The sequence below is a fragment of the Cucurbita moschata genome, unplaced genomic scaffold, assembly GCF_002738365.1.
Source record: "Cucurbita moschata cultivar Rifu unplaced genomic scaffold, Cmos_1.0 Cmo_Scf00018, whole genome shotgun sequence".
Lineage (NCBI taxonomy): Eukaryota > Viridiplantae > Streptophyta > Magnoliopsida > Cucurbitales > Cucurbitaceae > Cucurbita > Cucurbita moschata.
In genome coordinates this window covers 4,473,470-4,491,722 of record NW_019268534.1, presented here as the reverse complement: position 1 = coordinate 4,491,722, position 18,253 = coordinate 4,473,470, and the positions used below count along the sequence as shown (strand labels likewise).

Below are 18,253 nucleotides of genomic sequence, written 5' to 3'. Positions count from 1 at the left end.
CATTGATTGGAGAGAGTAACGAGTGTCAACAAGAACGCTGCGCCTCAAAATGGGTGGATTGTGAGATCCCACATTGATTGGTGGTAGAAACGAGTGTCAGTGAGGACGTTAGGACCCGAATGGTGGATTGTGAGATACATCAATTGGAGAGAGGAACAAGGGCCAACGAAGACGTTAGGCCTGAAGGGGATGAATTGTGAGATCTTACATCGATTGGAGAGAGTAACGAGTATCAACAAGAATGCTAGGCGCCAAAGACGGTGGATTGTGAGATCCCACAGTGATTGGAGGGAGGAACAAGTGTTAGCAAGAACGTTAGGCCTCGAATGGGAGACTGTGTGATACCACATCAATTGGAATGAGGAACTAGTGCCAAAGGACGTTGAGCCCTGAAAGGGGTGCATTGTGAAATCTCACATCTGGTGAAGAGTGAAATGAAGCATTCTTTACAAGAGTATAGAAACCTCTCTCTAACCGACACGTTTCAAAAATCTTAAGGAAAAGCTCGAAATGAAAAGTTCAAAGGCCGTGGAACAAATGATATGCTTATTCAAGAACATCAACAATATGCACTCTCACTTAACAACTGAATGTACAATTGAATGTATGTATAATCCTGAACTGAACAAACCCAGATCCGTATACTCTCAGTAATCAAATCACATAAATTAAGAAGATGAGAAGACAAATAGCCACTTAGCTTCTGCTATGTACATGATTCAAACAACACTCACCTTCTTGCTTTTGTTTCGGTTGCCTCGATCTGCTGTGGCACTGGCTGGGATCCCCCGCCCAGTGCAGCGGCTGCAGACTCGACGTGCATCAGAAGATACTCGTAGATCTTCTTCCTCAGCCTGTCGATCGTCTCGGTTTGAATGTGAGCTGTGTCTTCTTCATCCTTGCTACAACAAGCTATTCCATCTAACCAGTCGTTTACACTCTTCAGCTGAGTCAATATTCCTGCTACTTGTCCATTATCCGACAAGGCTGCAGTGTCCACACCTGCATCCAAGAACCTTTCCATGAATCTCAAGAACCAGTCCTGGGATTGCACTCGTAACGTCTCACCCAACTCGACTGCTTCGTCAACCCCGTTTCCTCTTATCCATTCTGCTGGAGGTTGAGGCTGCACCTTCTGACCGAGTGTCGTTGCTCCTTCCTTTGTTCGACTTGGATTTCCTGATCCAACGGGTTTAGCGCTTATCATCTGGCGGATCTTCCCTTGGGATTTCGACGAGCTATTCTTAGATGAGTTATCTAAAACCACTATAGGATGATTTGCAGATGTATTCTTTTGGTTTTGGGATAGATGTAAGGTCGGGTTTAGAGTCGAGGGTGGATCACGGCTGTAAACTGCAAACGATGAAAGATTGGTGGCTAAAGCAGCCTGAACCCAAGCAGATGCCTGTCTTCTTGCCATTAATGTGACCTTCATTGGTTCTTCCGAAGCGGTTTCTTCGGTCTCATTGGTCGAACCAGATGGAGTAGTTTTTGAAAGTGATTCAGCTACCATGTGAGCATTGGTTAGGCTAGCATGAAGGGTCAGAAACTGTTCTACCGCAGGCTGTGGGTTGTCCTCCTTCGCAGTAGAATTTAACTCTGAAAATATACTGCAAAACAAACAACATAAGGCAACAGAACAATGTTTCAAATCTTTTCTGTCCTCTCATTAGCTCTAAAAAGCTTTTTGACCGAAGATGCAAGCAGATATTGTCCTCTTTAGACTTTCCTTTACGGGCTTTCTCACAACGTGTTTAAAACACGTCTGCTAGGGAGAGGTTTCCACACCCTTATAAAAGGTGTTTCATTCTCCTCCTCAACCGAGGTGCAATCTCACAAAAGAACTACAAAGCAAAGACAGCTACAAGTGAAGCACCGAGTAAGCTTTCATACCTTAAACATCGTAGTAAGCTCTCTGCCGCCGATGCTTCTTGCATAGCCTCTATTGCTGCTGTTTGTGCAGCATCTCTGTGCCTCATCACTTCCTATTGTAGCAGACACAGAAGAACAATGGGAAGAAAGCAAGTCAAAAAGAAGACATACATTAACACTTCATTGATTACCACTAAAAAGAGCTCATCTTTGGCTATCAAAACATCAGATATTCCATACCTTTCCAAGCTTGGCAAGAGATGATGGAAGTGAACCCCATGAAACACTCCCTTCAGTCAATCTTCTATGACTAAGAGGAACCTTCACCAAGTTCCCGGGGAACCCGACTGCATCGCTTGAAGATGATTTCTTTCCATTCGAACATTTTTTCCTATTCGACCTATCCTCATTATCTAGAGCTCCATTGGCAGCATTCTTCTTTGAAGAATCATCTTTAGATGACTTTGCTGCTACCTTGTCACTCAATGTACTTCTTCTAGGAGTCTGTGAAAAATATAAGTAAGTTAAGTCAATGGACTTGGCTGGATCTTTTAAGCTCATCAAATCAAATATGAAACAACGATCGTATTGGGTATACTAAAACTTACAGTAACCCGAGCTTCGGGCTTGGCATCAAGTTTGCTAGCTCTTAATATCGAATTGTCTCTTCTTTTCGTCTCCATGTTGTTCCCTTCCCAACTCTTCCTCAGACCCTTGGCTCCAACCTCAATGCCCTGAACTAAATGTTGGATCTGATGTCCCATTCCCATCTTCTTGGCAACAGGACTAGCTGAACGAATCGAGTTCTTTTCGACCGCTCCTACCTTGGTTGTTACATTAGCCAATGGCTTAACCTTCCCCTGCTGCTTAATGCTGTTCGAAAACTTCTCAAATGAAGAAGGTAACGAATAACAGCTCGTCGGAGATGAAGGCATCGACCGCAAAGGCTTCTTCTTCACATCTATATTCACTGTCAATTTCGACGACAACTGAGACTTGGATCTACACAAGAGTGAGGCTCTTTTCTCAATTTTATCCTCCTTGGCATTGCCATTGAGCCTCTCAGCCACAGATTTCTCCTTCTCCCCACTAACGCCAATGCCAACTTTTGGGGTTGGTTTCAATTTATCCATAGGTTTCAGATCAGGATTATTGTTAAGAAACCCAGGAGAATGAGTAGCAACAATATCTTCAGGGGTACCCACACAAGGATGTCGACCAGGCACAGGTCGAACACCATGAAGAATGGGGACAGGGGAAGCAGCCTCAAGGCGTTCGATATGAATAAACTGACCCAATTGAATATTATCACTAAGAATCAGTTCACCATGTTCATCAGGGAGTGACACATATGTGGCATGAGAAGAATCAGAGACTTTGAGATAAAAACCTTGATTCGGAGAGAGATCGCCGCCGGCCAATGCCGGCACTATGCTCACAACTTGCAACAGCGCCGACCTGTGTTCTCCAGCAACCTTCACATCTGTGTTCATGTGCTGTAGCAGTTTGAGAAGCACTCCAGGAACGAGATTCGCCATTGTTGATACCTTCAGAAGGCATCACTCTAAAAACCCTAGAAATCTCAAATCAAAACGAAAATGATGGATACCCTTAAGATAGAAATTAAAATCATTACCAAAAATAAATTGAAACAAACAAATCTCCAGCAAATAAGATGAACACAAAGCTTATATCAAATTAGAAGAAAAACCAGAGAACCCAAAAAAATGCCTCTCAGAAATGGAATGAATAGAACAGGAAAACTCACAAACCCAGATGAGAAAACGACTTACACTTACAAACCCATTTGGCAGTTTACACAAAAAGGCAGAAACAAAAACACCATGTGAAAAGAAAAGGAAAAAAATTGGGAATTTCTGGTGAAATTTAAACCCTTTTTTTAAGGGATTGAGACAAAGAACATGGGATGTAGGGATGGTGAAAAATGAAATGGAAAATCTCAGAGAAAACAGAAAAGTAAGACATGATTAAGTAGAGAAGCTGTCAGTGTCTGACACCCACCATACACATACAACATACAAGTTCTTCACAAATTTTAACTTCACCCACTGGTTCTTCCCTTCAATTTCTAATGGGGATTTTTTTTTTTTTTTTTTTTTTTTTCATTAATTTGGTGTCTCATCTCTAAAGCAAAGTTGGTCTCTCAACACCCCGTTAGTGTCCGTTTCAATGTAGCTTAGATCCATCAAATGTCGATGGTTAACTTTAATCGATTCGACTATAATCAAGTAGATAATATATAATGTATCATGATGCTATTTTTTTACGAAAATAATTTTCATTAGATTGATATAAAAATTGATTAAAAAAAAAAGAAATTAGTGAAACACTTAAATCCAAATGTTAGAAGAACGTTTTTTTTTTTTTTTTTTTTTTTGTGCTTTTAACAAATTTCCATAATATGACTAAAATATTCTCCCATTATCTTTTTTTTATTGGATAATAAGCTTTAGTGACAACCAATCGTTGGTAATAATTTGACATTTTGTAGAAGTATTTTGAGTGTACAATAAATAAATTATACAAAAATTATACAAAAAGTATTTTTTTAAAAAAAAATTAACAAAAGAAATTAGTGTTTTAATATTTTTTAATTTTTAAAGTTTAATAAGTGTCTAGACTTGAATTAATAAATCTCTTAATTTTTTTGTTTTCATGAATCACGCGATATAAAATTAAAAGTTTAGGGTACCATTAAATATAAAATTTAAATTTACATCAAAGGATTTTTTTTTTTCTATCCATTATCTTTGATAATTTAAATACTTTTATAATTTGTAATATTTATATTTTTTTAAAAAAATAGTTATTGATCTTGAAATTTTATGTATATTTTCACCGACATTTTTTCTCAAAAATAGAATCTCGACATTTTAGAACGTTATATAGTTTCGATATTGAAAAAGAGTTATTTAAAAACATTTGCATACTTAATTTTTATTTTCTCGGTTAGGTTGTAAACATTTGAATCATTTTTTAAGTGTCACTAAAGTATGGTTACCTAAACGCTTGACAAGGAATTGTTACCTCTCAATTAATTATTTTTCTTATGCTTAACATTAAAGGTTACCCATAGTAATAAAAAAATAGAATAAAATAGTTAGGCATTCCCACGCACCCGGAACGAATAAGTGACTTTACTATTGGTGTCAAAAGAATTGTATGATGTATGCATCATAATGTTATGTTATGCTATGTGATGACGTATGATGTCATGTTATGTATGTACGTAATGTTCTATTATGTTATGATATGTTGAAATGAAATACTATGTATGTAATGTTATGTCTTGCCATGTGAAGCCATATTATAGATTATATGATGATGCAAGATGAAAGTCATGATAATTACTATGCATACATGGCTCGTATGTGTACTATGACATGGATGAAAAGGAAGAACGAAATGATTCCTATTATATGTTATCATTTTAAATTATAGAGGACATCATGCATTTATGTATGTTATGTGCATCGAGATACTTCCGCATTATGTTATGTTAGTACGGATGCGTACTTTCTATAGATATCATGTTGGTATTTGATAAGGATCACGGTGTTTTAAATGTTCCAACTGGACCTATTACACGATCTAAAGCCAAGAATATTCAACAAACATTCATTCTTCATCTACAAAATTGGATAGACTCGGTTCAATTATCATTCCATGTGTTACAAGTTTATTCGATCGAGGAAGAACCATTTGGAGCTTCAGAAGTGAATATTTGCACTGTTGAAATAGTTGATGAAGTTGCAATCATCAATTTCATGAGTTGTTATAAAAGTTTATTTATTATTATTTTTTTAATTTCATAAAGTTTGTAATAGTTAAATTGACTTCTATCTTTTATGGAGATATAATGGGATCGGAATTAAATCATGACCACTGATTTCTTGTGTGGGGTATAAATACCCACAAAGAGAGGATCGAAATTAAATCACAACCACAAAGAGGGGAATTAAATTTGTGATGAATGTCTGAAGTTGAGACGTTCCCCTTAGAAATACGAGCATCATCTTTGTCATTTCTGAGTCCGAGCCATTCAATCAGGCCTTAATCAAGTTCTATTATGGGTGACTAAATTTAGAATAAGATTCCAAATCTTGTTGGTAGATTTGTGATCGTAATAGGTAATCTAATTCTAGTTTTATTTCTTGGTTAATCCAAATTTTGTACGAGGAGGTGTTAATTTCTTTGATTTGATTCAAAGATCCTTGCTTCATTAAAAGCTTGGATGGTTGGGCCGAGGATTAGGGTTGCCTTCTATATTTATGTTTGTCGTGATATCATGATGGTCTTTCCCTCTATGGTGTCCGACGACATGTTAGTGCGTTTAGTTCAACGAAGCCAGAACTAGAGGGTACGTATGTGGCTTGCCTGGTGAGTTCATGTGCGCGTGCACGAACCGTGTGTGGGGAAGTACCATACACCCAACCCTTCCCCTACAGAAAAGAGTGCAAGATCATGTTATGTTGTTTTAAAAGATATGTCCCATCATATATGTGTATGTTTGCATTACTTGACTCCAACCGTAAGATTAATTTATCAAGTATTTCTTACAATACTCATGTTACGTGCTACCTTTGGTTTTTTAAATAAAACGCTCTACATAAACCGAGGGGTGTCGAGTAAGAAGCAAAAAGGGTGACTTTCTATTGTTTTTATTCACTAAAAAAAAACACCCAAAGGGGCCAAATTTCACTTCTTTAATTGTTGATTTTTGAGTAAGGCCACAAAGCTCATCATCATATCTTGCCACATCTATTGGTGGACCCTACTAAACTCTTCTTCTTTTCACGGTTGAACCTCGTAGTTGTTAACATAATATCCGAAGTAGAACAATCTGTAGGGCATGAATAGGGCGAGGAGAATTGGTAGAGAAGTGAAATCGGGTGACGGTTCCCACAAAAAAGGTTATATATACTCTGATCAATTCCTTAGCTATTTCTAGTGGTCCTTGTAGTAATCCTCGTATGCCCCCAATCCGAAATTCATTCATATAATGCTTGTTTACGGCTGAAGAAGAATGGTGTACTCACGCCTCTTCCCCCATCTCCGGAGCTCAGCAGCTTTACCGACAGGTTACGGAGTGAGGAAATAGGCAGGTTGGATGATCAGCTCCCGAACGAGTGAAAAAACCGCGAGACCGGAGAGGACTCAAAACTCTCGAATGTCTTGTGCAGATGGATTTCGAATCATTGCTAGTGGACTCGTACTTCTTTAAAATATATATCCAAATCATCCTATGAATTTTACAATATTTTTATTTATTTTTTTACTTTTTTAACCTCAAACATGTTTGGCTGAGTTGGCGTGTCCTTCACGTTTCTTCTTGCACAATTACCCCACGTTTTTATTTATGCAACTATTAATTATAATAATAAATGATATCTCTATTTTCCAAAATATTTATAAATATATATTTCTTTTTATAAACATTATTATAAATTTATTTTTTGGTAATAAAATTATTATTTCAAAAATCATTACTTACTAATAAAAAATAAATAAATAAATAAATCAATTAATAATCGCTACTTATACTAACAAGTTACACCTTTCTTTTAAGACTTCAATTATACGCAGAGCATTCTTTCGTCGTGTGATCTTTCAAAAATTTTTCTAGCAAGTATGTGCGTGAGGATTGGTCTATAAAGATAATTTTTACTCTTAGAAGTATTTTGAGACAAGCAGATAACCCGATCGTACAGAGATTGAGCACACATGGAAGGTGACCACAACCTAGGGCATTGGTCCATGCTTTGGGTTTGTCAGGGCCCAATTGGGGCTTGGGTATGGTTGGGTGGGCTCGAGATAATCCACACTAGGGTTGTTCTAAATTATTGGGCTTGTTGGACATTGAACAACTTTCAGTTTGTGTATTCTCCACTTTGGATTTTAACTCATTGTGAATTCTACTAATAAGGGAAAATTCCATGCAACTTACATTGTCTTATTCCTTTCTTTTTCACGGTCCGAGTCTTACTCTATGCATGATTCACGCATGCACGAACTGTAATGACCATATTTTTCATAATAAAATAGAGACGCTAGTATATGCATGGAAAAAGTTCATTTAAGACATTTCATAAATGATGTCATAGACTTGAACGTTTACGGAATTCATTTAAAAGAACAGTAAACATAAACAAATTAATGAAAACATTTTGACCTAACCTAAGTGGCTACACCATAAACAAAAATGCAATTATTTTAACTTCGATTTCATGGGCTTCACAACAACCCCATCATCCATGTAACGTGTCTAACCTTTGCCTTGAAAATAAGAGTAGCACGTGGCTTGAGTATTTTAACAAATATTCAGTTACTAACGTGACTATTGGGGTTAGAAAAATGTAATCATATATAATCATGATTGCGACCTATCATTTTATCATTATTGTGACCTTGGTCTCACTTTCCACTCTGGGCCCAAATTGGATATGCAATACTCCTCTACACACATCCCACACACACTCGCATGAGACCCCAGTCGGGCTCATATATGTACCCCAGGGACCTAGCCTTCAGGTAGCATACACTCATGCTGCCGGAAAAATTCGGATGGGAAGAGGGCACATAATATCATGGTGTATATAATATCATAGTGTACTTGTCCGTACTAATCATAATAGGAAAGTATCCTGTAACGACCCTAGATTTCTACTTACCTAGAGCCACTACCGTCATCATAGTGTAAATCATTTCTATGCAAAAATTAGCATTTAAACTTCTTTATAAAATATAAAATTCATCTTAAAACACTGCCATCGACTTGTGTGTTCAAAAACATATTTAAAACAATACAATGAAAAATTAAATAAAATAAATAAACATTTATATTAAAAATATATTATTTTAGTCTAGGAAAATAAATGCATCTACATTATGTATGTGCCATGGTGTGATGCAATTGTCAGTAGTACAAGAATGTCTTGCTTTTACCCGGAACTTGAGTATTTTAAGAAATACTACGTGAGTGATCCACTTTAGGTGTTAAATGCAAATACACACAATTTCATGAAATGGGACCTATCATGTCAGTCTATTTTCTTACGGTGGCTATCCTAACGAACGATTTAGATGTGTACTTAATTTTCCTACACAATTCACGCGTGCGAATATGGATCCATTAGTCGGTTTTCACGCCTCCTGTACCCCTTTCTGGTCGGGCGAGCATTTTCTCTTAGCTATTGACGGCGGACACCCATTAGGAATAACAACCGTCACAATGACATTATGATAAACATAATGATCATTCCCCTGCCTCGTAACGTACGCGTCCAAACTATCGTGAAGAATAAAGGGTATCCCTTGATGCATGAGCGCACAATAATGCATGAGGTCCTAACATTTTTCTATTTTCATTATGAAATAATACAACTCCATTGGTGGGCCGAATGGATTTTGGGTTACGCGTTATACATTCATTGGATATTGGTTTGGATTTGACTCGACCCGAATTCCACGGACTTTGTCTTCTCCACCAGATTCACATGATTTTTCAGTCGAACTTTCTCTCTCTTCCCGAAACGTCGTTTAGACTTTTGTTTTTGGCCATTATAAACGCCTAAAACAATAGATCTGTAAGGTTCTAATTTCTAAAAAAACGTTCTCCTTAATGACGACGAACAACATGAATAAGGTGAGGAAACTTACACCCTTATGTGTGTACACTCCTCAGTGATCCCTTTCGTGGCAAAACTTGGTGGTTTAGACGTCGGTTTCGTGGATATAACGTCGCCGAAGCTTTGTTTTTTTGGATCTCTCTCTCTTTTCCCCTCGTTTTCTCTGTTTTTCTTCGTTGCAGGGTCTCTAGAGCATGGCTTTAAGGATGATGGGTCATTTGGAGATCTGTGGGGGTCGAGAGAGCGTGGTAAGAGGTGTTGGAACGAGAATTTTGGTGCTCACAGAAATTCTCGGGTTCCTCCGACGTTTTCGTTTTTATTTTTAATTCTGTATCGTTACAAGACGTGTTTCTCTCTTTGATGGATGATGTGTATCCTCCTCTAACGCTCGATTTATGTCTCTTTTCCTTCAAACGTGTGTTCTTACCGTTTTCAAATTCTAAATTCCTCCTCATTTTTTTATAAAAAATTTCTATTTTCTTTGAATTTTACTACTTTGTAACTCGATCGAACTCAAAAATAAATGTAATCAACTCACCATTCTTAAAATTGATGAGAACTATATCTTTTGACATGTTAACTCCGAGATTCCTTCACAAAAGTCATGTAACATCTTCTATAGAACAACTTATTAGAATTTCTCCTGAATCAAGATTAAAGTTGAGAATGGAAACTTAAAATTCATACCTCTCGATCTTCCTCGAGTCGAGAACTATTATTTTGTTTCTCGCAAACTATCATTCCCACGTGAATACTCCCAAAATCGGATTTTTTCACGACGTGGCAATACTATAAGCAGCTTTTGGTTTGCTTAATTTTCTTAATATTAAAAAGAGTTTTCAATCCTTACTTTTATTATATGTATAAAAATAAAAAAATGCCAAAATGAAATCTACAATTATTGAAGTAGCCAGCTGCGTTGTTTTGTCATTTTTTTTTTAAATTTTATGAATGGGTGAGAGGTCCCGGAAAGATGTTAACGTTTCTACACGTGACGAATTTGGAGAGTAATAATTGATGCATTATTACTTGCCCATCACTAATTATTGTTGAGGATGGTTGGATGGAGTTGCCGCTAATTTAGGGAATGATCATGAGTGTATAAGTAAAGAATACATTTCTATTGATACGAGTCATTTTAAGAAACTCGAAGCAAAGCTACTTAAGTTTATATTCAAAGTGGACAATGTCATATCATTACGGAGAGTCGTGATTATAAACATCCCCTTAACTTGTGATGAATTGTTCCATACAATTATTGTTCATTCTGATTACCCTATAAAGACCCTCTTCCATGGAGGTTCAATTGCACCAATAATCACCATACCATACCATTGGGAAAAAAGAAGCAAAAAAAGATGAATCTTTTGAGAGGACTAGGGAAAGCTGGGACGGACACTCTCGGGGGAGTTATGAAAGGAGCCGGGAAGCTGGTCGAAACCGTGGGGGACGTCGCCGAGAAGGCCCCAATCGTCGGTGGCGTAGGCACTGTCGTCGAGGCTACCGGAAAGGCCATCGAAAACATCGGCGAGAAAACTGAGGACTTTGGAGAAGAAGTATTTGACAAGAATGAAAATAACCCAAAACAAGGTTTCGACCAACTTAAGGAAGATTACGACGACAACGATATAGATGAAGCAGAGAAGAAGTTAATGAACGATGAAAACAGAGGAGTGGGAGACGATTCCGAGGATTCCGACGACGACGACGAAGCCATTGCAAAGGCAATCCCCAAGAATTTCTCCCTCAAATCCACACGTAACAACAAATACCTTCGCTACATTAGTGAAAGCGAAGACACCGACGGGCTTCTCCGATTCTCCGGCAAAAACATTGTCGGCCCATATTCAAAATTTGCAATTCGCGCATCCCAAACAGAGCCAGGATTGGTTCATATAAGATGCTGTTACAACAACAAATTCTGGGTTCGTTTGTCAGAGGATTCCAACTACATTGCAGCCATTGCCAACGAAGAAGAAGAAGACCAATCAAAATGGTCCTGCACTCTGTTCGAACCCATTTTCCTGCCGGACAAAAAACAACACTACATCCGACATGTTCAACTCAATACCTTTCTATGTCTGGCCGAATCAGACCCTTCACCCTACAACGATTGTCTAGCAGCAAGAGTTGAAGACATATCCACCATTGACGACAATCTTGTTCTCTTAACCGCCATGGATTGGGACTCCATATTCATACTCCCAAAATACGTAGCTTTCAAGGGTAACAACGGCGAATATCTCGAACCCTCTGGAAAATACCTCAAATTCTCTGCTTCTAACGTGGAGGATTCATCGGTCGTGTTTGAGATCATATCCCAACAAGATGGGTATGTTCATATCAAACATGTTAATTCCGGTAAGTATTGGGTTCGAGACCCGAATTGGATATGGTGTGAATCGACAAACCCAGGACAGGACAACCCCAATGCTCTGTTTTGGCCTGTCAAAGTGGACAGCAACATCGTGGCACTTCGCAACAAAGGCAACAACCATTTCTGCAAGAGACTCACGACGGAAGGAAAGACCAATTGCCTCAATGCTGCCGTTGTGACCATTACAGACACTGCACGTTTGGAAGTGGTGGAGATTGTTGTTGCTAGAAGCATTGAAGATGTGGAGTATCGTGTTAATGATGCGAGGGTTTACGGGAAGAAGATACTCACCGTGTCAAAAGGGGTAGCCATTAACAACACGGAGGTTGCTGACAAGGTAGTTATGAAATTCAGGTACGAGAAGAAGGTGGAAACCAGTTGGAGTTCATCTGTGTCGTCGACATTTGGGATTTCCACGAAGGTGTCAGCGAAGATTCCAACGGTGGGGAAATTGAAGTTTGAGCTTTCAATGGAGGTTTCTAAGGGCAGCAGTGAGGGAACGAAGGAGGAGGAGAAGTCATTTGTAGAGACAGCTGAAACCATAACCATACCTCCGATGTCAAAAGTGAAATTCAGTGCAGTGGTAACTCAGGCTTGCTGTGATGTGCCCTTTTCGTACACTCAAAAGGACACTCTAAAGGATGGAAGGCAGGTGAGCCATCGTTTGGAGGATGGGATATTCAGAGGTGTCACCACTTATGACTATAAATTTGAGACTGAAAAGTTTCCACTTTGATGTTTGTGTAAGCTGTTGTGGGGTTTGGTGTGTTAATTTTGTATTGGTTCGGATCATATGTGTTTGTGGGGGAAGTGTTTGAGTTGGAGGAAGGAAATCCAAGGGGCAAACAATAAAAGGTAAGTGGATGAGTGTTTCTTTTTACCTTTTCAGTTTGGAAATCAATAAATGTTTCAAAAAGCGAAGCCAGCATGCTAGCCTATACACATGTCATGGTCTCTGATTGCGATATTGTCGTTAATGTCAATCGTACATGGACGCCTTGTTTTTACCTGAAAAATGAAGCATAAGACCTGAGTATTTCAAGGAATGCTCAGTAAGTGACCCCATTATAGAGGTCGTAAAAATGCAAACGCATCCAATAATGTTCTAGAGACCTATCATTAAAAACATCCTAGGGGTAGCCTCTAGTTTGGACTAAATTGAATGTGCAGTACTTCCATACACACGACCTGCATATGTGAGTGTGAATCTCCTGGGCGATTCGCACTCCTGGACCCATCATAGTCGAGCTAGTTGTCTGTAGCGACGTCTGGGAGGTCAGCAGACCCTTGAGTTTCATACTCGGCATGATCACTATCATCATCGTAGCATACACGTCTGTACTCATCATCATAAAAGGAGAAGTATCCTGATGCTTATGTACATACAGAAATGCATGAGGTCCCTATAGTTTCTCGTCTTTAAAACATTTTTATGATACAACCCTAGTTTCATCCTTATATTACTTACTTAGATGCATTAACTTTCCATCTTATCATTATTATTAATGTTATCTAGGGTTGTGTCCTAGGCATAATTATCGTCGTAATAGGGTTGTGTCCTAGGCATAATTATCGTCGTAATGCACTATGAAATTCACAACATGCTTCTCAACTTAATATGGAAAATAACATCGTATTAAGAAAATAACATCATGTACATCATCGTATCATCATGCATCGTCATCATCATATAACGTTATTGTAACATGTCATAATCATCATAAAACATCATCAAACGTCATCATATAACTCATACGCATCATCATAAATCATATATCATAAGTCATACGTTATTGTAACATGTCATAATCATCATAATACATCTACAATTTACTTTGTATTAGTTATATCTATAACATATCTATATCATTTGTATATATAGGTACATCTTAGCCTAAACAAATGCAAATAATGTGTCAATTTTCTGATCATACTTGATGGACTTTCTAACTTATTGTATATGTAAAAATCGGAAAAGTAAATATCATAAAGTTTTTTTGTATATAAACAAATGAATAATAATAATAATAAATAAGTACATAAATAAATAAATAAATATATATATTATATTTTATAAAACGACAGCCCCTTGCTGCCATGGGGTGACAAGGGAAAGGACGTGGTTGGAGATGAATAAAATAAAAGAAAAGAAATGGAGATGGTGATTACAAAGAGAAGGGTTAGATGAGGGCGGAAACACGTGGGATTGGTTGTTTGGGCACGTGAGGGTGCGGGTGAGCTATCTCCTGTTCCTCTCCTTGTCAACTTGTTCTATCAAGATTAATCTATACTTACTTTGAAAATTGTGAAATGTTCGATCCAATTTAGAGAAATTATGGTAATATTACTCTACTAAGAGTAAACTACAAGACTAAGCAAGTAGTATATGGAGACCGTTGAACAAGTTACTCGCTTATTTCATGACTTGGGTTATGCTTATAAGTTGATTATGTTATATGCTATATATGAGTATTTTTAGATTATTAATTCTCGCCGAATTTTTGACTGTTGCACTGTGTGCTAAGTTAGGGACAATGAGAATTTCTGACCATCAGATTAAATGATGACTGAGAGCGAGTATTGCATACATGCCCAAAAATTGAGATCACCATACTTTTGGATGAGTGGGCGTTACAATCTTACTCCTGTTCATGAAAAATTGCACCTAGTCGAGGAAGCCACTCTAACCTAAGGTGCCATGATGATAGATGGGTAGTTTTTATAATTTTTTTAATAAATTTTACACCCAACGTGTAGTGACTTGATTTTCGAGCTGACCTTAATTTAACTTGAATTAGAACCTACTAAAGAAAATTCAAAAAAATTGGAGCTCCTAGCAAGGAGAAGAACAAGCTCGGGAAGCCACACATCACTCAAGTAATAAGCCACTCAAACCTTTTTTAAGAAATACTTATAAGGATCGATAGGGCGTGCTAGCATGCGAGCATATTTTGCCTTAAATAGTTAGAATATGCATGTTTAGAACTTTATAAGAGAAAATTTTGATGAGAATGCAATGCATGTTATAAAAAATTACCGAAATACTCTTAGGATGATAATTAAGATGCATGTTGATTTTAATGCTTTCTGATTTAGTAGAAAGAAGGATGAGATATTGTGATTTGTTCTCCCGTTGATTGATGGATGTTATTTTCCCAATGAGCTTGCATGAATATTTAGTTTATGAATAATGTGTTTAGGTGATTGACAAGATTATCTCCCTAACAAAGCACACATCAGTCTACCAAGCCAGGTTTAGGGTGCTAGAGTTTGGGCAGTTTCACGTTGTCAACCGAGCCCCTTAGGATCGTGAACAGAGATTAATGGTGAAGACCTTAGAGCTCCCAAAAATTAGATTATCCCTGAGGAGCAAATCCTTAGCGTTCTAAAAATGTGAAATGATATTTAAACTCCCTAGAAACTCTAAGAACCTAATAAAGCTCCACGACAACATAAATAGTCTTCCGAGTTTGATAGCACCCTATTTTCTCTAGTACCTCAGTAGCACGATGACATTGGTCAAATCCAGTAGTGCCCTTGCCAAGCAATATGCATCCAAAATCCTGTACTGTCCATCTTATGCATGTGTTATGGCCTTAAAAAGTTACTATTGTATGTAGAGACGAGTCTAGAGCCTAGGTCATGATTTATGGCATAGGCTCTTTATTGAAATCAATATCTATTGCCACACGAGAGCTCGGAAATCTTAACTACCTGATTCAACCATTCCAACGTTACACGTGCTACAAGATGACTTGTTTTCTTATTTCAATTAGACAGAAGGTTTAATCAATTTCATGTATTTGACCTCCAAACTTGATGGTTTTTAAAATTTGAAAAGGAAAAACGGACAAGTTTGATTTTTTTTTTCTCTTTCTAAACTTCAAATAAATAATTATAAGCAGAGAAGACAATTAGTTGCATGCTTCAACAGCTTCAAATAAATTAAATATAGAATTGCTAAAAATATGTGTTGAGATTTTTGCCAGCAAATAAAGAAATATCATCCACAAATATTTTCCCTTCTCCAATATTAAATTTAAAATCAGAAAGGATGACGAAGCTATCGTTATCTTTACAAATCTAAGAGAATCTCTCGTGGGTTTTCGCTTTCGGTATTCGTAAGGGTTACAACCTATTCTCTTTATAATATAGTATGACATTTTCCTCCGTTTGAACTAGTCATCGAACTCTCGGACTTTATATGAAACAATCGCTTCATGGATTGTGACACTCTCCTTCACTTAATCTCAATATCGTCCTCGATAACAATCTAACTTTGTCCGAGCGGTTGATAAATCCATTGAAAAACTTGCTTCAAAATGAATAATATAGTTACAATATAATGATACTCAATGTGGGGTACATGCCCATGAACTCAATTATTGAAATTTTAAATTTTATCTTTAATGTATTAAAAAACACGCTAACGGAATATTGATAAATAACTTTAGTTGATGTACTTGATGATAATATTGTGATTGCAGACATCTGAATTTTCGAAGACGATTTTTTGTCATGTCGTATTCATATATAATTTTTTTTTTGGATAGATCGAGATGGGGGTACAGTACAACCATAAAATCAATCACGTGTACTCCAATAATTGTTTTTTTGTTGACATTTTGTTTGTCATGAAGCAGCACATTATTGTGTAGAACATATTGGCGATGATACTCATTCCATACTCTTTTGATATTCATCCCTTTGTCTATTTCGATAAATCTTCGCTCTTAGCTCACTTTTGACTACCAATCTGACAAAAGAGATAAAGTGTTCATTTTCTTGATTTTCATGTGTCCATTTCAAGGTTGATATTGGTCCTAAATGGTTGGGTTCTAAATTACTTTTGGCCCACTTAATTTTTTTATTTATTTATTCATAATTTAATATAATATTAGATTTAAACTTTTTTTTCCCTTTGATTAATATAATTATAATCTCATTTTAAAAATGGTTATAAGTGTTCTTGTAAATATGTGATTTTAATTAAAAATTTCCAAGAAAACATGGAGGATTGAATCTTAGTGTACATTGAAGTATAAAATATTTAAACATTGATTGAAAATTCCATAGGTTGGAGATCGATTAAGATTATTCTTTTAAAAAAGATATACCGACATTAGAGGTCTAACTTTGAATCTAGGTAGATACTCTTGGTTATAAATGGGCAAAAACATATACTAACTCATCATCGTAGTGTATACATCCGTACTCATCATCGTAAAAGAGAAAGTATCCTAATGTTTATGTACACACAGAAATGCACGAGGTCCCTACGATTTCTCGTCATTAAAAACATCTTTATGACCTAACCCTAATTCTATCCTTATATTACTATCAGTAATATACATGCATTAGTCTTCTTCCTTTCGTCATCATTAATATTAATTAGGGTTGTGTCCTTATGAAAATCATCCTTATAATGCAATATGAAATTCATAACATGCTTCTCACCTTTTTTGAGAGGGTGGGGCCTCACTGTTCAAGTTCCGAAATCAACAATTAAGAGAAAAACTCACCTACTTTCCTTATATTGAAAGAAGTAAATTTCATCTCGTGATATTATATTCCTAGCTCTCTATTTGGTCAAGTCCCAAAAATTTCAAACATATTACATCAGCTACAAGAGTCATCCTAACCCATGTAAATCAAAGGACAGTAGTTCATAACTCACTCAAGATTAAAATTAAGCCGCATATAATTACCCTGTGAAATATTAATCTTCTCAATTAACAAATTTATAAAAAGAGATTAAATAGTTCTTGTCCAATCTTATACAAATTCATTGTATAGGATATCCCACTCACATGTCTCCACACAAACAATTCGATCATATCAAATCATTTGTAACAATTACAAAGTTGACCATATCGTGTTACCAAAGTAAGACACCCAATCTTATCCATATACTATAGACCCTTTAGATTATTACGTAATTCTCTTATTCATATATTTAGACCTTTCTAAGTTACTAACATGACCCTCTTTATCAACCTATTATTGAAAATTACCCTAAAAATCCTAGATTTTTCAATAGATAATATTGAATTTCAAATATATTATGAAATTTGATGTAAGATATAAAGTTAATTATTGAATATATTTATACAAGTGTAATTGGTTAGAATTTTTCACTTATTTTTAACAATGTATTGGTAGTATATTTTGTATATTTTATCTTATTTTCAAGATTTTGTTAGTAGTATATTTTCTCTAATTTTTAGGAATTAGTTGTCAACTTGTATGGCTTGTGAACATTAAGATTATACTTTCTAGGTTTCTCATTTTTAACATGGTATCAAAGTACCTATATTGGTGTTCTTAAATATCAAAATTTATTTTATGGCAGAAT

At 36.4% G+C, this 18,253-nt stretch overlaps 2 protein-coding genes across 5 annotated transcripts; one reads left to right on the top strand and one right to left on the bottom strand.

Annotated features, from left to right (window-relative positions):
- Positions 1-532: 532 nt before the first annotated feature.
- Positions 533-3,984, bottom strand: LOC111456458. Of its 4 annotated transcripts, none has more exons than XM_023098320.1 (5): positions 3,895-3,984; positions 2,481-3,445; positions 2,113-2,376; positions 1,894-1,985; positions 533-1,610 (listed from the first exon to the last, which is right to left on the bottom strand). In XM_023098320.1, exons 2-5 carry the CDS (start codon positions 3,408-3,410, stop codon positions 731-733), a joined length of 2,166 nt encoding a protein of 721 aa, XP_022954088.1. In that variant the 5' UTR covers positions 3,411-3,445; positions 3,895-3,984; the 3' UTR covers positions 533-730. The 4 variants fall into 4 exon arrangements, with proteins under 4 accessions (XP_022954088.1, XP_022954087.1, XP_022954089.1 ...); XM_023098319.1 differs by lacking the exon at positions 3,895-3,984 and adding an exon at positions 3,641-3,881; XM_023098321.1 differs by lacking the exon at positions 3,895-3,984 and adding an exon at positions 3,672-3,881.
- Positions 3,985-10,879: 6,895 nt separating this feature from the next.
- Positions 10,880-12,634, top strand: LOC111456341. The gene has a single exon (XM_023098165.1). It carries the CDS (start codon positions 10,880-10,882, stop codon positions 12,632-12,634), a length of 1,755 nt encoding a protein of 584 aa, XP_022953933.1.
- The last annotated feature ends 5,619 nt before the right edge of the window (positions 12,635-18,253 follow it).